We start from the raw sequence: 19,829 nt of genomic DNA on the forward strand, positions 1-19,829 counted from the left end.
AGTCTGGTGTTGCCCTCTGTCAGTGAGTCTAATATTGCCTTTTTTGGTTTTCCTTATCTTCGCCTAATAGCTGATGTTCAGTGTCATGGTGCCATCGTTATGGAAAATTCATCCCCCTCTTCCCCCATAACAGCCCCCTTCAGGGGATTCCGTCGAGCAAGTGAAGTCAGCATTGCCAGCCAGGTGTCAGGAATGGCAGACAGTTACACGACCTCCAACGTAGACAACAGTAAGTGTTCTGGATCATCCAGGAATGCGCGACTTGCATTTCTGTTGCATTGGTAGAGTATCGAGCTATGACTGTGCTTCACTCACAAAGTACTTCTGATGCATTTACTGAGTTTAGAAACACACGTTTAGTTGTGTCTTGTATGGTGTTTTGTGCTGTCATTCTCTCGTGTTTCAGGAGAATCTAGAAATCATGCCACGTTTTTACAGAAAAGAAGTGCTCATCCAGAACTATAGGTGAAATACAGAAATGTGAGTCATTGTACATGTGTCTATGTATTAGTCTACGTTTTGTAATTCAGCTCTTGTTGTGGTTTGCCCTTTTTTTTCCATATTCACTTCATACAGGTCATCAACATGATTAAAAGGTTTATCTGCTGCTTTATCCCATGTGCACAGCTTTAGTCATAGGCTGTTATTTAGCTGCTTACTAAAGAAAAAATTAGATAAAAAAAAACCCTGACTCTGATCCAGATGACCCAGGATTAATTAGTGGCCATGATGCTGGAACTAGAAAGGTTGGGAGTGGGGACATGATAGCTACTTACCCACCCTGCATTGAGGGGAGTGAGGACATGACAGCTACTTACCCACCTTGCATTGAGGGGAGTGAGGACATGATAGCTACTTACCCACCCTGCATTGAGGGGAGTGAAGACATGATAGCTACTTAACCACCCTGCATTGAGGGGAGTGAGGACATGATAGCTACATACCCACCCCTGCATTGAGGGGAGTGAGGACATGACAGCTACTTACCCACCCTGCATTGAGGGGAGTGAGGACACGATAGCTACTTACCCACCCTGCATTGAAGGGAATGGGGGCATGATAGCTACTTACCCACCCTGCATTGAGGGGAGTGAGGACATGATAGCTACTTACCCACCTTGCATTGAGGGGAGTGAGGACATGATAGCTACTTAACCACCCTGCATTGAGGGGAGTGAGGACATGACAGCTACTTACTCACCCTGCATTGAGGGGAGTGAGGACATGATAGCTACTTACCCACCCTGCCTTGAAGAGAGTGGGGACATGATAGCTACTTACCCACCCTGCATTGAGGGGCGTGAGGACATGATAGCTACTTACTCACCTTGCATTGAGGGGAGTGAGGACATGATAGCTACTTAACCACCCTGCATTGAGGGGAGTGAGGACATGACAGCTACTTACCCATCCTGCAATGAGGGGAGTGAGGACTTGATAGCTACGTAACCACCCTGCATTGAGGGGAGTGAGGACATGACAGCTACTTACCCACCCTGCATTGAGAGGAGTGAGGACATGATAGCTACATACCCACCCCTGCATTGAGGGGAGTGAGGACATGACAGCTACTTACCCACCCTGCATTGAGGGGAGTGAGGACATTATAGCTACTTACCCACCCTGCATTGAGGGGCGTGAGGACGTGATAGCTACTTACCCACCCTGCATTGAGGGAAGTGAGGACATGACAGCTAGAGTCTATATTAGAAGACCAAAGATGCATTCTTTCGACTGTGTCTTGGTCGAACTGAAAAGGCTGAAAACAGAAAATATCGAAGCGGCTGTTAAGCAAATTCTTTCCCTGGGAAAGAATTTGCTTGGCCGCTTCAGTACTTTGCCGTTTTCGGCACTGTAGTGCAGTCTTGGAGTTGGTATATTTAAGTAGGGGGGTGGGGGGCTCATCTCCCCACATCAGGAGAGTGTGGGGGGGTGAAGCCCCCCACTGAATGTAATGTTTGAAATTGATTTTTATTTTTTTGTTGGAACAGCGATTTTTTCTTCCCTTGGAAAAAAATCGCTGTTCTAACATTTTGACATTGTAAGCTTTTGCTTACATAGGGTTGATTAATTACCATTTGCTTTTTTAAGCATTCGGTGATTTAATATATACCCGACAGCTACTTACCCACCCTGCATTGAGGGGAGTGAGGACATGATAGCTACTTACCCACCCTGCATTCAGGGGAGTGAGGACATGACAGCTACTTACCCACCCTGCATTCAGGGGAGTGAGAACATGACAGCTGCATACACACCCTGCATTGAGGGGAGTGAGGACATGATAGCGACTTATGCACCCTGCATTGAGGAAGGCAAACCAAAATGTCTCTGTGCTGGCATGCAGCATGACCACATCTGCAGGCAGGATCTGACACATGCAGCATATACTGCATCCAGGATCTGATGCATGCAGCATGTTCATATACTTCAGCCAGGAGCTGATGCATGCAGCATGGACATCTGCAGCCAGGATTTGATGTATGTAGCATGTTCACATAGTGCAGCTGGAAAATCATACATGCAGCTTCTTCACATCTGCAGCTGGGATATGAGGCAAGCAGCATGTTCACATGTGCAGCCAGGTCATAAAACATGCAGATATTCACATACTGCATCAAGGAACTGAGCCACGGAGCATTTTCACATCTGCAGCCAGGATCTGAGCTTGCTGCATGTTCACATACTGCAGCCAGGATCTGATGCATGCTGCATGTTCACATACTGCAGCCAGCATCTGATGCATGCTGCTTGTTCATATACTGAAGGCAGGATCTGATGCATGCTGCATGCTCACATACTGAAGGCATGATATGATGCATGCAGCATGTTCACATGCTGAAGCCAGGATCTGATGCATGCTGCATGTTCACATACTGAAGCCAGGATCAGATGCATGCTGCATGTTCACATACTGAAGGCAGGATCTGATTCATGCAGCATGTGCACATACTGAAGGCAGGATCTGATGCATGCTGCATGTGCACATAGTGCAGCCAGGATCTGATGCATGCTGCACGTTCACATACTGAAGACAGGATCTGATTCATGCAGCATGTGCACATACTGAAGGCAGGATCTGATACATGCTGCACGTTCACATATTGAAGGCAGGATCTGATTCATGCTGCACGTTCACATACTGAAGCCAGGATCTGATGCATGCTGCATGTTCACATACTGAAGGCAGGATCTGATGCATGCTGCATGTTCATATACTGAAGGCAGGATCTGATGCATACAGCATGTGCACATAGTGCAGCCAGGATCTGATGCATGCTGCATGCTCACATACTGCAGTCAGCATCTGATGCATGCTGCATGTTCATATACTGAAGGCAGGATCTGATGCATGCTGCACGTTCACATACTGAAGGCAGGATCTGATGCATGCTGCATGTTCACATACTGAAGGCAGGATCTGATGCATGCAGCATGTGCACATAGTGCAGCCAGGATCTGATGCATGCTGCACGTTCACATACTGAAGGCATGATATGATGCATGCAGCATGTGCACATAGTGCAGCCAGGATCTGATGCATGCTGCATGCTCACATACTGCAGTCAGCATCTGATGCATGCTGCATGTTCATATACTGAAGGCAGGATCTGATGCATGCTGCACGTTCACATACTGAAGGCAGGATCTGATGCATGCAGCATGTGCACATAGTGCAGCCAGGATCTGATGCATGCTGCATGCTCACATACTGCAGTCAGCATCTGATGCATGCTGCATGTTCATATACTGAAGGCAGGATCCGATGCATGCTGCATGTTCACATACTGAAGCCAGGATATGATGCATGCATACACTCTCTCATGGATCACTGGGCTGGCATTTTGAGAATACTTGCATATCAGGCTGCTGTGAAGGATACTGGGAGGGTGACCTGATAGCTGCCTCAGTAATGACCTCCTCAGATTATGTCTCAGTGATGGAGAATGGATGGGTTCACTAGGTAATAGATGAGCCGTTGATCAGCAGTGCAAGAACAAACAACCTACAAGGCGTATAAAAAGAGACATGCTGTCCAGAAACTACATTTGTAGGTACTGCCAACTCTTTTAGTCTTCAAAAATTGTAATGCAGCAGAGTTTGAGTCTTGTTTTAGATGACAGGATGTGAAGGACACTCCACAGTGGCATGGAATTAACTCTATTTGTACCAGGAGCAGTGCCACATTAGCCTGTTTTATATCACAAAACACTTAATGTTTGGCTACAGTAATGGTTTCTAACATGGAACTATTTTAAAAAGAGTATGTAGAAAAAACAACTACAGGAAAACAGCCTTTACCTTATCATGTGGCACCTTTACTTTATCACGTGGCACCTTTACTTTATCTCGTGGCAGAGACACATTCTTATTCTACATGAGATATTTATCGTTCTCTATTTGGTCATCCGAGAAAGTTTCTTGGAGTTAAAGAGAAGCTATGCAGTTCATTGGCCCCCTGGCTTGGACACAGACAGCAGGAAAATGTTATATCCTTTCTACTTATTCACTCTTAGCTGCACAGAAACTCAAAGTGTCCCTTTTAAGGCCCTGCCTTTGTTTGTATTGTGGATAATATAGCAAATCAGTGTATAAAAGTAGCCTGCATGCTGGGAAAGATATGCAAATAAAGGCATCCATAATGAGTCATCAGTTTTCAGTGATGTCAGCTATTGAGACTTTATTAGCAATTAAGGCTGCAGAAAATGCATGATGATTTGACTTTTTATTGTTAAAGAATCATCCCCATTAAAATGTCATCATTTCTCAATACCAAGGGGCACATCTAAAGAATGGCTAGGCACAGGAGGTAGCTTATAACAGACTGAACGTCTGTATTAGCCCATCATTGCAGGGGGCACTGAACTGCAGTATATCATTATTAGCTGCTAGACAGAAGTATTCACAGAATGTATGAATTGGTAGCATTAAACTTACTGGGAAATTATTGCATATCATGATAAAATGCATTATTTGGCTTTTAATGAAAGAGTTGTTTAACCCAGCTTAAATTAAAAAAAAAATGCATTTCCTCATACTATTTTGCTACCACCCCTCTAATTCAGTAAACATATATTGCATGATTGTCACACATAGGTGTGTAAAATGCAGGCCACTTCTAATAGTACTCTTTATCCTGAATGTGGTGGTACACTTTCAGCTGATTATATAATAACATTTTGAAATTCAAGTACATGTGCCATGACTGTCTGAAAGTCAGCTTCCATGTATCCTTTTTTTTTTTTTTTTTCAAAAAATGAACCCATCTAATTTAAAGTCAGGAATGTTTGCAGGACTTCAGTGTAATTCTTAATATGCAAGGTAATCCATGGGAAGAAGTGCCTACTGCATCTCCTGAGTAACTTTCCTCTTCTGAAGTTGAACAGTCTGCAATGAGGCCGGACTAGCCAGGAGTATCAGCCCAAATGCTGTTCTCTAGTGCTGTTTGTTGGCAATCATCCATAACAGTTCACAGGGGAATCTATGAGTTTCTTAACCATGTATTTATACAGTGAAACTGTGCATGTTGTTTTTGTATTTGTGCTGCATAATCGTTTTACTGTTGCGTTGTGTTTGTTCCTGATTTTAATTGTATCATTCTTGTCCTCCTTAATGTGAAATAACTGCAGTTCCATTAATTCAATATTTGTATGTTTACTGTTTTTGTTCTATAACTCGTCTTCATCCCACTTATTGATTATAGGTTTTGCAATCACTCCCACTTATTGATTATAGACTATCCAGTCACTCCCACTTATTGATTATAGATTATGTAGTCACTCCCACTTATTGATTATAGACTATCCTGTCACTCCCACTTATTGATTATAAACTATCCAGTCACTCCCACTTATTGATTATAGACTATCCAGTCACTCCCACTTATTGATTATAGAATATGCAGTTACTCCCACTTATTGATTATAGACTATCCAGTCACTCCCACTTATTGATTATAGATTATGCAGTCACTCCCACTTATTGATTATAGACTATCCAGTAAATCCCAAACTGCTATAACTGATAGTGTGGCTTTCTTCCTGCCTGGGCTACCAGCCACAAATTGGTGCAGCCAGCAGAACAGTGCATCACAGAGAAGAGGCAAGTTTAGCATGATAACTTGGGTTCCATGGGTCATCTGTAACAGACTGGGTTCCCCATGGGATCACGGTATAAGATAGGGATCCTTCCATCACCCCTTGTTCCAGAGAGGTACATTGTGCAGTAAAAGGTGTCATTCAGCCAATTCCATGAAATACTCATGGTCCACAGTTTGGCGGGGGGATCTCTGCCCTCCTGCATAGCAGCAGCTGCCCTAACCATTTATGGGGGGAAAAGGGGCGAATGTGAAGTAATTTTACTCCCAAAGAGCTGTGTGAGGACTGCTATTTCTGAATCCAGTCCTAAGCATTATATTACACACAGACATCATGCACTGTCTTACCCGATTGGTTAAGTAAGTTTTTGTTTGGGATGGGGGTAAAGACATGCCATAAGTAAATAAAACAAAAAAGACTACTGAGATGTGTCACAGCTCCACTGTAACCTTGTACTGGATTAAGCATTAAAATAAAAAAGAATGAATGAATAACTTCACCCTATAGGAAAGTAGTGACATTTATAATAGGTGCCATGTGATCGGCAAACACTTCACCTAGGATTAATTGAATGCTTCGATAAGATCCATCTTCCCCGTGAATCTGAATTGTTGGAAAAGGAATGTAAAAGAATATATAATAAGTATATGTATATATATCTATACACGTACATATATCTATATCTGTGTGTGTGTGTGTGTGTGTGTGTGTGTGTGTGTGTGTGTGTGTGTATATATATATATATATATATATATAGAGAGAGAGAGGGAGAGCGAGAGAGAGAGCTACACACACACACACACACACACACACACACACACACACACACACACACACACTGTGGGAAAATAATGACTCTTCCAGTGACCCTCACAGTCAACAGGTATGTAAATATGATCGTTGAAGCAGAAATCTGTGCAGGGCAACAGTAAAAAAAGAAAAGTGCAGAGAGTAAAAAAAAAAATCCAGTAACTTATTCTATATATATATATAAACTGATGTGGAGGCCTCATCCTAATCAAGGTATAGAGACACAGTTGTGCTAATGGAATCATAGCTTAGCTGATAAACTAACTGAAGCTTAGAAACGTGCAACACATAAAGGTTAAAGGTCGGTAGATAAGGATCAGCAGGCTTGCCTAGTCCATCTTTGGACAAACAGCAGATCCCCCTCATGTTAGTCCAGGAAGACTGTTCCAATCATTCATCACTCTCTCAGTGAAGTAATACATCTTCATATCTCCCAGGTGTTCTTCAGGCTGTAATTTTCAGATAATGTGCTGTCATACTTTCTAATTCTTTATACTACTGATACTCTGTGCATTCCCTTAATGTACTTGGATGTCATGGGGTCTTTAGAAAAGGGTAGGAGGAAATTATGTAGAAAAAATATCAACTTTGGGAATAATACATGCAGACAAATGTTTTTGAGGAGGAGTGAGGTTTAAGAGAAGGCAGGAATTTTATCAATTTCTGTAATTTTGGATTGATGATAATTATACAAAAAACTCATTATATATAATGTTTGTAAGTGGGAAAAGCTTAGTATGGATTGTTTACTTTTATAAACTGCATGTCTTCAGTGATAATTCAATAAAGGTGTTAAAATGTATTGGATGTCATGCATTGTTGCTTTCTTCAACATATGTGTATGTAGTATATATATATATATATATATATATATGTATGGGTCCCCTTCACATGGTCGACATTTCAGAATGTCAAAGACCATATGGCCGAGGCCATATGATCAACATTCGAAATGTTGACCATGCGGAACCGGCATCTCCGTACAGTGCAGAATGGAAAGATTTCCATATTCCGCACTGTAGTGTGAACTTGGAGTTGGTATATTTAAGTTCCGGAGGCTGTGGGGGGTGCATGGGGGTGGAGCCCCCCTGCTAGCAGCATGAAGGTATGTTTTTGATGTGTTTTTTTTTTTTTTTTTAATTCAGTGATCGACATTTCAAATGTCGATCATATGGTCTCAGCCATATGGTCTTAGACATTCTGAAATGTCGACCATATGAAGTAGATATTCATACACACACACATACACACACACACACACACACACACACACACACACACACACACACACACACACACACACACACGTATATATAAATATACAAACACACATATGTGTACACACACACACACACACATATATATATATATATATATATATATATATATATATATATATATATAAAATATACACACACACTCACATATGCATAAATATATATATATACATATATACACACACACGCACACGTGTTTGTAGACATATATGTATGTATTTATATATATATATATATATATATATATATATATATATATCTATATAGAGAGAGAGAGAGAGACACACACACGCACACACACACACGCACACATATGACGCCTTCTTTATTTGCATAGAAAAGTCCTCCTTTTACTGGATTTAATCTAGAGTCTCATATAAATAAAAAAAATATCTGCAGTAATTCCTTTTCAAATACTTTTGGCAACATAAAGACACTAAGTATTTTTCCAATTAGTACTGAATTAATCAAATAAGCCATTTTTTTCTGAATGATAATTTATAGGTTCTCCAGAAAAGACAGGTTTGCTTTATTTCTTTTCTTGTTTTTTTCCCACTGAATTTTACTTATCTCTTTATTCCCAAATTTTATACCTAACACAGAAATGTCATTCATTGTAGAATGTATCCCCCTGATCTGTACTACATCACCTAAAACTTTACTTCTCTCTTTATTTAGAGTCACATCCTTATTATCTCTAAACACTCATTTGTACAAATTATTAATTTTTTTATCCAAATTTTGTTTTTCCAGTTATTGTAATGTTGTCTACATATGTTAACAGAACTGGAATTCTTAATCCTTTCAGTATTATATACCCCACCTCCTTCATTTTGTAATTTATTTCACATACTATCACATTCATAACTAATGCAAAGAATATTAACTCATTGGACATCCCTGTCTTACACCACCCTTCATACGTATGTCTTGGCTTAACCAGCCATTTACAAGTATTTTTACTTTATTATTAGTACATGCTGACATGCATAATATCCTAGCTTTCTCACTTATATTCTTTCATTGGGTTGGGAGGGTGTCCTAATGGTTAAGGTGTTTGCCTTGCAAGCACAAGGTGCAGGGTTTGAGTCTAACATGGGATAATTGGCTAGGTTTAAAATGACTCACAAGGGCAGTTAGCTTAGTACTAATTTATGAACCTATGAACCTATTATTACCCATAAGATTTCATGTCCAGTTGTGTCAAATGCCTTATTAAGGTTTCCTGTCATGATTTTCGCTTCTTCATTTCTGTTCATGACATCACCTACAATCTTTCTTTGAAACAGCTCCTGTGAATCCTGCACACATTCTCCGGTGTCAGTATTTGATGACATCACCTACAATCTTTCTTTGAAGCAGCTCCTGTGAATCCTGCACACATTCTCCGGTGTCAGTATTTGATGACATCACCTACAATCTTTCTTTGAAGCAGCTCCTGTGAATCCTGCACACATTCTCCGGTGTCAGTATTTGCTGACATCACCTACAATCTTTCTTTGAAGCAGCTCCTGTGAATCCTGCACACATTCTCCAGTGTCAGTATTTGATGACATCACCTACAATCTTTCTTTGAAGCAGCTCCTGTGAATCCTGCACACATTCTCCGGTGTCAGTATTTGATGACATCACCTACAATCTTTCTTTGAAGCAGCTCCTGTGAATCCTGCACACATTCTCCGGTGTCAGTATTTGATGACATCAACTACAATCTTTCTTTGAAGCAGCTCCTGTGAATCCTGCACACATTCTGTGGTGTCAGTATTTGATGACATCACCTACAATCTTTCTTTGAAACAGCTCCTGTGAATCCTGCACACATTCTCTGGTGTCAGTATTTGATGACATCACCTACAATCTTTCTTTGAAGCAGCTCCTGTGAATCCTGCACACATTCTCCGGTGTCAGTATTTGCTTTCTCCTTCATTTCTTTCACTACACCGTCTCCTTCTTCTCACTCTTTCTCTCCATCTGCCTCCCTGTTTCTCCAGGCTGCCTCTGCACCTGGAATGGAAACAAGAAGTGCTCCTCCAAAATGGCTCCCACTCATAACAATGATGATTAGGGTTTTGTTAATTGATATGCACATTACATATCATTTACATATTTACATATTTACATCTATTTACAAATCTCCATACATTATAAACTTCAATTTAAGCATCCCCTCCCCACTCTTTTATCCACAACCAAAACATTATTTTCTCCAAAATCTTTGTCAAAGTCCATTGTCCATTGTATTTAATTTCATTTAGTCTCATGAACCGTAATATATCATTCTGTCAATTTTCTTCACTTCTTCCTGTTTTTGTGCACCATAATAAGGAAATTCCATTATGTCCATATTTATTTGTTCAAGATTTTAACAAACTTTTCACCCTATTATATTTACATATTTCTTTCAACAAATTATTAACTCTTTCACATTTCAAAAACACATGCTCAGTAGTCTCAAACTCTGCAAATGTATTATATCTTCTGTCTTGCCTTTTCTTGTATGGCACATTTGCATTAACTGGCAGTTTTCTAATAGACAATCTCCGTAAAAATAATTTCATTCTTTAATCTTTTTATAGTTATTATATCTCATCATTATGGCTTGTTTCTTATCTATTTCTAAATCTTTCCATGAATCAATGAAATAAAATGCTTCCATGATACTTAAGCACCATTCCTTTACATTTTTCTCACATATATTCTTTATTAATTTCCATAACACAATTTTGTTTTGATGCTCTTTCATTTCTTCATTCACAATGCTTTTACTTCCTTTTTAACTTCCATTCCTTACCACAGTTCTTTATATTTATAAAGTAGTATCATTTCTATCAAGTTTTTATTTTTCTTCATAATTCCTTTTAATACCTTATATAAAATTAAAGATGCTGCATGTACTATTGGGTTTATTAAACCCAATGCTCCTTGCTCCTTTTATATATAAAATCCCTCTCTTGATTGGATTCAGTCTAGAGTCCCATATAAAAGAAAATATAATCATCATTAGTTCCTTTTCATACTTAATAGGAATCATATAGATGTTAGCAACATAAGCAAATTTTCCTGTTACCATGGTGTTCAGCAGGTGTGCTTTTTTATATGAAAATGTATATGATTTCCAAAAATTAGTCATGGCCTTTACTTATTTGAGTACATTATCCCATTATTGTTGTCTGAATTCCTTCCTTCCAAATATTATCCCCAATATATCTATATATTTTTCATTGAACTCAATACCTCCTATAATACCTTCAAAACCAGATCTTTTACGTTTATCTTTATTTATACTTAAACCATTTTTTTTCATTTATTTTTTCTATTCATACTTTATTTTTAACAATTAATACAATATAATCTGCATAATTATACATTATTGGCAATTGTACTTCCTTCCTCATTTTGTATCCACCGCTACTTAACATTTTATTAATTTCCTTCACTAGCACATTCTTAACTAATGAGAAAATTACACTAGCTGGGCAGCCCTGCTTTATTCCACATTCTATTTTTATTTCTTCCCCAATCCAACCATTTACATTTAGTTTCACACAATTCCTTTCATAAACTGATTTTATTACTTGTAATATTTTTTGCTTACATTATATACCTGGAAAATTCCACATAATGATTTATACTGAATATTATCATAGGCTTTAGTTATATCCCCTATCATAACCTTTGCTTCTACATGTTTATTTATATCATCAGCTATTTCTCTTATTATCCAAAATAATGCTTGGTTTCCTTTTCCTTTTTATCCAAATATATTTTGGTCATATATTCTATCCATTTTTTTAACCTTTTTGTTATTATTCTCATAAAAATGTTATACTACATATTATTCAATGTTATAGGTCTCCAGTTTTTTATCGCCTCTTTATTTTCTTTTTTTTTAATATAAATTTTATAACTCCTGTACATATCTCTTTTTCTTTAATTCCAGTTTCTAACCATTCATTCATAACTTCTATAAAAATTATTTTTTGCCACTCTTTTATTTCTGTATACATACCATATTTAATTCCATCCAATCCTGTTGCAGAATTCACGTTAACATCTTTTAGAATTTCATTCAATTCTTTCATAGTTATTTTTTGTTCTAAATACTCATTATGTACATTATTTAATTTTTCACCTTTATAAATTTGTTCTGTTTTCTTCTCTTTTAACAAATAATTCCAGTACATATTCATTAATTATTTCATATAATCCTTCTTGCTGTCTTATTTGCTTACCTTTCTTATTTTTTAAATTTCTTAATATTTTTCTTCTTTTATCATTTTACTCAGATATGGTGTTACTTCTTTTTTCTTTCCTTGTAAACTATACTTTTGTTTATATAACAAGTTGTTAATTTTCATTTGATTAATTTTATATATTTCTCTTTCTTTTTCATAAAAGGAAATTTTCTTCTCTACAAAGTCTCTAAATGGTTTTTGACTTAATGTTTGTATATCTCTTTTTCTATTTTCTTCTTTTCTTCCTTGTACAGTCTAAAAATACTTTGTTATATTTTTCTTCAAAATTAAGCCACCAAACAGTCCAAGTCTCATAAAACTTCCTCATAGTCACATAATTTTTCTGTAATTCCACAAGTTCTTTTTTCTCTTCTAAATCTAATTCATTTTCATTAATTCCCTTTATGCCGTTTCCTATTCATATATATTTTTCCTTTTCCTGTACTTTAACCCATATTCCCACATGGTCTGAAAATCCAGCATACTTAATTCCTTTTTTATAACTTTTAAACTATCAGATATTAAAAAATAATCAATGTCTATCCTAATTTCATTCCTTTTATAGGTCCAGTGGTTATTCACCCATACATTTAACTTTCCACTTCTCATAATTTATTTAGCCATTTTAACATCACGATTGCTCCTAGTTTTCCGTAAATTACAATTAAAGTCACCCACCACTGTAATGTCCATATTTACAAAAACATATTCAAGAATATTTTTAAACATTCTTTCTGGGTTTTTTTTTGTTAGATATGCATATAAAGATATAATTCTATACACATTTTTTTTCCATATCACATCTGTTACCATAGTTCGTACTAGTTCCACTAAGGTTACATCTAATATTTTAATGCTTTCTTGACATAATATACATATGTCCAAGCATGTTTCTTTCCTCATGTTCCAAACTACCGCACCATTCCAAAGTTTTTCAGTTTGTGCTCTTTCTTCCTCTGTTAATAATCTGATATCTTCTAAAACAGTAATATGTGCATCTATTGAAGCACACCATTATAATATACCTATTCTTTACTGCAGCACACCATTGTAATATACCTATTCTGTACTGCAGCACACCACTGTAATCTACCTATTCTCTACTGCAGCACTCCATTGTAATACACCTATTCTCTACTGCAGCACACAATTGTAATATACCTATTCTCTACTGCAGCACCTTGTTGTAATCTACCTATTCTCTACCGCAGCACCCCATTGTAATCTACCTATTCTCTACTGTAGCACACCATTGTAATATACCTATTCTGTACTGCAGCACACCATTGTAATATACCTATTCTCTACTGCAGCACACCATTGTAATATACCTATTCTCTACTGTAGCACACCATTGTAATCTACCTATTCTCTACTTCAGCACACCATTGTAATATACCTATTCTCTACTGCAGCACACCATTGTAATCTACCTATTCTCTACTGCAGCACACCATTGTAATCTACCTATTCTGTACTGCAGCACACCATTGTAATCTACCTATTCTCTACTGCAGCACACCATTGTAATCTACCTATTCTGTACTGCAGCACACCATTGTAATATACCTATTCTCTAGTGCAGCACACCTTTCTAATCTACCTATTCTCTACTGCGGCACACCACTGTAATATACATATTCTCTACTGTGGCACACCATTGTAATATACCTATTCTCTACTGCGGCACACCATTGTAATCTACCTATTCTCTACTGCAGCACACCATTGTAATCTACCTATTCTCTACTCTGCAGCACACCATTGTGATATACCTATTCCCTACTGCAGCACACCACTGTAATCTACCTATTCTCTATTGCAGCACACCATTGTAATATACCTATTCTCTAGTGTAGCACACCATTGTAATCTACCTATTCTCTACTGCAGCACACCATTGTGATATACCTATTCTCTTCTGCAGCACACCATTGTAATCTACCTATTCTCTACTGAAGCAGACCATTGTAATATACCTATTCTGTACTGCAGCACACCATTGTAATCTACCTATTCTCTACTGTGGCACACCATTGTATTCTACCTATTCTCTACTGCAGCACACCATTGTAATCTACCTATTCTCTACTGCAGAACACCATTGTAATCTACCTATTCTCTCCTGTGGCACACCATTGTAATCTAACTGTTCTCTACTGCAGCACACCATTGTAATCTACCAATTCTCTACTGCAGCACACCATTGTAATCTACCTCTTCTCTACTGCAGCACACCATTGTAATCTACCTATTCTCTACTGCAGCACACCATTGTAATCTACCTATTCTCTCCTGTGGCACACCATTGTAATCTACCAATTCTCTACTGCAGCACACCATTGTAATCTACCTATTCTCTACTGCAGCACACCATTGTAATATACATATTCTGTACTGCAGCACACCATTGTAATATACGTATTCTCTACTGCAGTGCACCATTGTAATCTACCTATTCTCTTCTGCAGCACACCATTGTAATCTACCTATTCTCTCCTGCAGCACACCATTGTAATATACGTATTCTCTACTGCAGTGCACCATTGTAATCTACCTATTCTCTTCTGCAGCACACCATTGTAATCTACCTATTCTCTACTGCAGCACACCATTGTAATCTACCTGCTCTCTACTGCAGTACACCATTGTAATCTACCTATTCTCTACTGCAGCACACCAGTGTAATATACCTATTCTCTACAGCAGCACACCATTGTAATCTACCTATATTCTACTGCAGCACACCATTGTAATCTACCTATTCTCTACTGCAGCACACCATTGTAATCTACCTATTCTCTACTGCAGCACACCATTGTAATCTACCTATTCTCTACTGCAGCACACCATTGTAATATATATATTCTCTACTGCAGCACACCATTGTAATGTACCTATTCTCTACTGCAGCACACCATTGTAATCTACTTATTCTCTACTGCAGCACACCATTGTAATGTACCTATTCTCTACTGCAGCACACCATTGTAATATACCTATTCTCTACTGCAGCACCCCATTGTAATATACCTATTCTCTGCTGCAGCACCCCATTGTAATATACCTATTCTCTACTGCAGCACACCATTGTAATATACCTATTCTCTACTGCAGCACGCCATTGTAATATACCTATTCTCTACTCCGGCACACCATTGTAATATACCTATTCTGTACTGCAGCACACCAATGTAATGTACCTATTCTCTACTGCAGCACACCATTGTAATATACCTATTCTCTACTGCAGCACACCATTGTAATCTACCTATTATCTACTGCAGTACACCATTGTAATCTACCTATTCTGTTCTGCAGCACATCATTGTAGTATACCTGTTCTCTACTGCGGCACACCATTGTAATATACCTATTCTCTACTGCGGCACACCATTGTAATATACCTATTCTCTACTGCGGCACACCATTGTAATATACCTATTCTATTCTGCAGCACACCATTGTAGTATACCTGTTCTCTACTGCTGCACACCATTGTAATCTACCTATTCTCTACTGTGGCACCCATTGTAATCTACATATTCTCTACTGCAGCACACCATTGTAATCTACGTATTCTCTACTGCAGCACACCATTGTAATATACCTGTTCTCTACTGGGGCACACCATTGTAATATACCAATTTTCTACTGCGGCACACCATTGTAATATACCTATTCTCTACTGCAGCACACCATTGTAATATACCTATTCTCTACTGTGGCACATCATTGTAATATACCTATTCTCTACTGCAGCACACCATTGTAATATACCTGTTCTCTACTGCGGCACACCATTGTAATATACCTATTCTCTACTGCAGCACACCATTGTAATATACCTATTCTCTACTACAACACACCATTGTAATATACCTATTCTCTACTGTGGCACATCATTGTAATATACCTATTCTCTACTGCAGCACACCATTGTAATATACCTGTTCTCTACTGCGGCACACCATTGTAATATACCTATTCTCTACTGCAGCACACCATTGTAATCTACCTATTCTCTACTGCACCACACCATTGTAATGTACCTATTCTCTACTGTAGCACACCATTGTAATCTACCTATTTTCTACTGCAGCACACCATTGTAATCTACCTATTCTCTTCTGCAGCAGACCATTGTAATCTACCTATTCTCTACTGCAGAACACCATTGTATTCTCTAATGCAGCACACCATTTTAGTCTACCTATTCTCTACTGCACCACACCATTGTAATGTACCTATTCTCTACTGCAGCACACCATTGTAATCTACCTATTCTCTTCTGCAGCAGACCATTGTAATCTACCTATTCTCTACTGCAGAACACCATTGTATTCTCTAATGCAGCACACCATTTTAGTCTACCTATTCTCTACTGCACCACACCATTGTAATGTACCTATTCTCTACTGTAGCACACCATTGTAATCTACCTATTTTCTACTGCAGCACACCATTGTAATCTACCTATTCTCTTCTGCAGCAGACCATTGTAATCTACCTATTCTCTACTGCAGAACACCATTGTATTCTCTACTGCAGCACACCATTTTAGTCTACCTATTCTCTACTGCACCACACCATTGTAATGTACCTATTCTCTACTGTAGCACACCATTGTAATCTACCTATTTTCTACTGCAGCACACCATTGTAATCTACCTATTCTCTTCTGCAGCACACCATTGTAATCTACCTATTCTCTACTGCGGCACACCATTGTAATCTACCTATTCTCTACTGGAGCACACCATTGTAATCTACCTATTCTCTACTGCAACACACCATTGTGATATACCTATTCTCTACTGCGGCACACCATTGTAATATACCTATTCTCTACTGCAGCACACCATTGTAATATACCTGTTCTCTACTGCGTCACACCATTGTAATATACCTATTCTCTACTGCAGCACACCATTGTAGTCTACCTATTCTCTACTGCAGCACACCATTGTAATCTACCTATTCTCTTCTGCAGCAGACCATTGTAATATACCTATTCTCTACTGCAGCACACCATTGTAATCTACCTATTCTCTACTGCAGCACACCATTGTAATCTACCTATTCTCTACTGTGGCACACCATTGTAATCTACCTATTCTCTACTGCAGCACACCATTGTGATATACCTGTTCTCTACTGTGGCACACCATTGTAATATACCTATTCTCTACTGCAGCACACCATTGTAATCTACCTATTCTCTACTGCACCACACCATTGTAATGTACCTATTCTCTACTGTAGCACACCATTGTAATGTACCTATTCTCTACTGTAGCACACCATTTTAATCTACCTATTCTCTACTGCAGCACACCATTGTAATCTACCTATTCTCTACTGCAGCACACCATTGTAATCTACCTATTCTCTACTACAGCACACCATTGTTATCTACCTATTCTGTACTGCAGCACACCATTGTGATATACCTATTCTCTACTGTGGCACACAATTGTGATATACCTATTCTCTACTGCGGCACACCATTGTAATATACCTATTCTCTACTGCAGCACTCCATTGTGATATACCTATTCTCTACTGCGGCACACCATTGTAATATTCCTATTCTCTACTGCAGCACACCATTGTGATATACCTATTCTCTACTGCGGCACACCATCGTAATATACCTATTCTCTACTGCGGCACACCATTGTAATATACATATTCTCCATTTAATATTTTTCATACTGTTCACATTTAAAGCTACTATTTTCAGCTTTTAAGAACAGTTAGTATAAAAAAATGTTTATCACTTCTGTTACTTATTTTCTCTAAGAATTATGTTTTTTTAATTTTCTTTTCCTATCTTTAACTCTTTTCCATATCAAATTCTTTTTATTTCTTACTGTGCACCAATCAGCTTCTTCCTCACTTGTCTCCTCTGTTTCTTTTTCATTGTTATTTTCTTTAACTTCATGTATAACTTGTTTATCAGTTACATTTTTGTACATTTCCTTGTATAACATTCTTCTGTATCTTTCTCCTCTATAACTTTATGTACAACCTCTTTATCCATCACATCGTTTTGTAGATTTCCTTGTATAACATTCTTCTGTATCTTTATCCTGTATAACTTTATGTACAACCTCTTTATCCATCACATCGTTTTGTAGATTTCCTTGTATAACATTCGTCTGTATCTTTCTCCTGTATAACTGTATGTACAACCTCTTTATCCATCACATCGTTTTGTACATTTCCTTGTATAACATTCTTCTCTATTTTTCTCCTCTATAACTTTATGTACAACCTCTTTATCCATCACATTGTTTTGTACATTTCCTTGTGTAACATTCTTCTGTATCTTTATCCTGTATGACTGTATGTACAACCTCTTTATCCATCACATCATTTTGTACATTTCCTTGTATAACATTCTTCTGTATCTTTCTCCTGTATAACTTTATGTACAACCTCTTTATCCATCACATCGTTTTGTAGATTTCCTTGTATAACATTCTTCTGTATCTTTCTCCTGTATGACTGTATGTACAACCTCTTTATCCATCACATTGTTTTGTACATTTCCTTGTATAACATTCTTCTGTATCTTTCTCCTGTATAACTGTATGTACAACCTCTTTATCCATCACATTGTTTTGTAGATTTCCTTGTATAACATTCTTCTGTATCTTTCTCCTGTATGACTTTATGTACAACCTCTTTATCCATCACATCGTTTTGTAGATTTCCTTGTATAACATTCTTCTGTATCTTTCTCCTGTATGACTGTATCTACAACCTCTTTATCCATCACATTGTTTTGTACATTTCCTTGTATAACATTCTTCTGTATCTTTATCCTGTATGACTGTATGTACAACCTCTTTATCCATCACATCGTTTTGTACATTTCCTTGTATAACATTCTTTTGTATCTTTATCCTGTATGACTGTATGTACAATCTCTTTAGCCATCACATCGTTTTGTACATTTCCTTGTATAACATTCTTCTGTATCTTCTGTAACTTCATTTTTATTTTCTTGCACATTCATTTCACATTCGAGCCATGAATGACCAGTATTGCCACATTTTGTGCACGTTAAATCATGTTTCTTTTGCATTATGCCCTGTTTACCACATAAGTGACATCTTTTTAATACATTTATTGATTAAATTATCATTTTTCACAACAAAAATAAGTTTTTGGTTGACCCCTATTACCACGAACATTAATAATACTAGGTATGTGCATAACATTATCATTTTCCATTTTCAGTAAACCTCCACATTCCCATCCCCAGTCCACAGTCCTCTTTCATCATATGTTTTGTGGTGTCCGTTACTTCTTTACATTAGTTAACAAATGTTCTTTCAGTTCTTTTGCTTTAACTTCAGTTCTAAACTGGATCGTTATTCTTTTTTTTGTGTGTAAAA

General features: G+C 37.7%; 1 protein-coding gene across 8 annotated transcripts in view; it reads left to right on the forward strand.

Moving 5' to 3' along the window:
- PITPNM2 (phosphatidylinositol transfer protein membrane associated 2) overlaps positions 1-19,829 on the forward strand; it is a 3,395,372-nt gene that overhangs the window by 3,171,160 nt on the left and 204,383 nt on the right. For 7 of the 8 annotated variants that reach the window (XM_044067911.1, XM_044067913.1, XM_044067916.1 and 4 more), the window contains one exon: positions 71-229. The exons of the other annotated variant lie outside the window; for it this stretch is intronic. In XM_044067911.1, the coding sequence (XP_043923846.1) occupies positions 71-229 (159 nt within the window). The remainder of the gene's footprint in view (positions 1-70; positions 230-19,829) is intronic. 8 annotated transcript variants of the gene reach the window in all.

Source organism: Protopterus annectens, chromosome 3.part1, assembly GCF_019279795.1.
Source record: "Protopterus annectens isolate FY-2018-M chromosome 3.part1, PAN1.0, whole genome shotgun sequence".
NCBI lineage: Eukaryota > Metazoa > Chordata > Ceratodontiformes > Protopteridae > Protopterus > Protopterus annectens.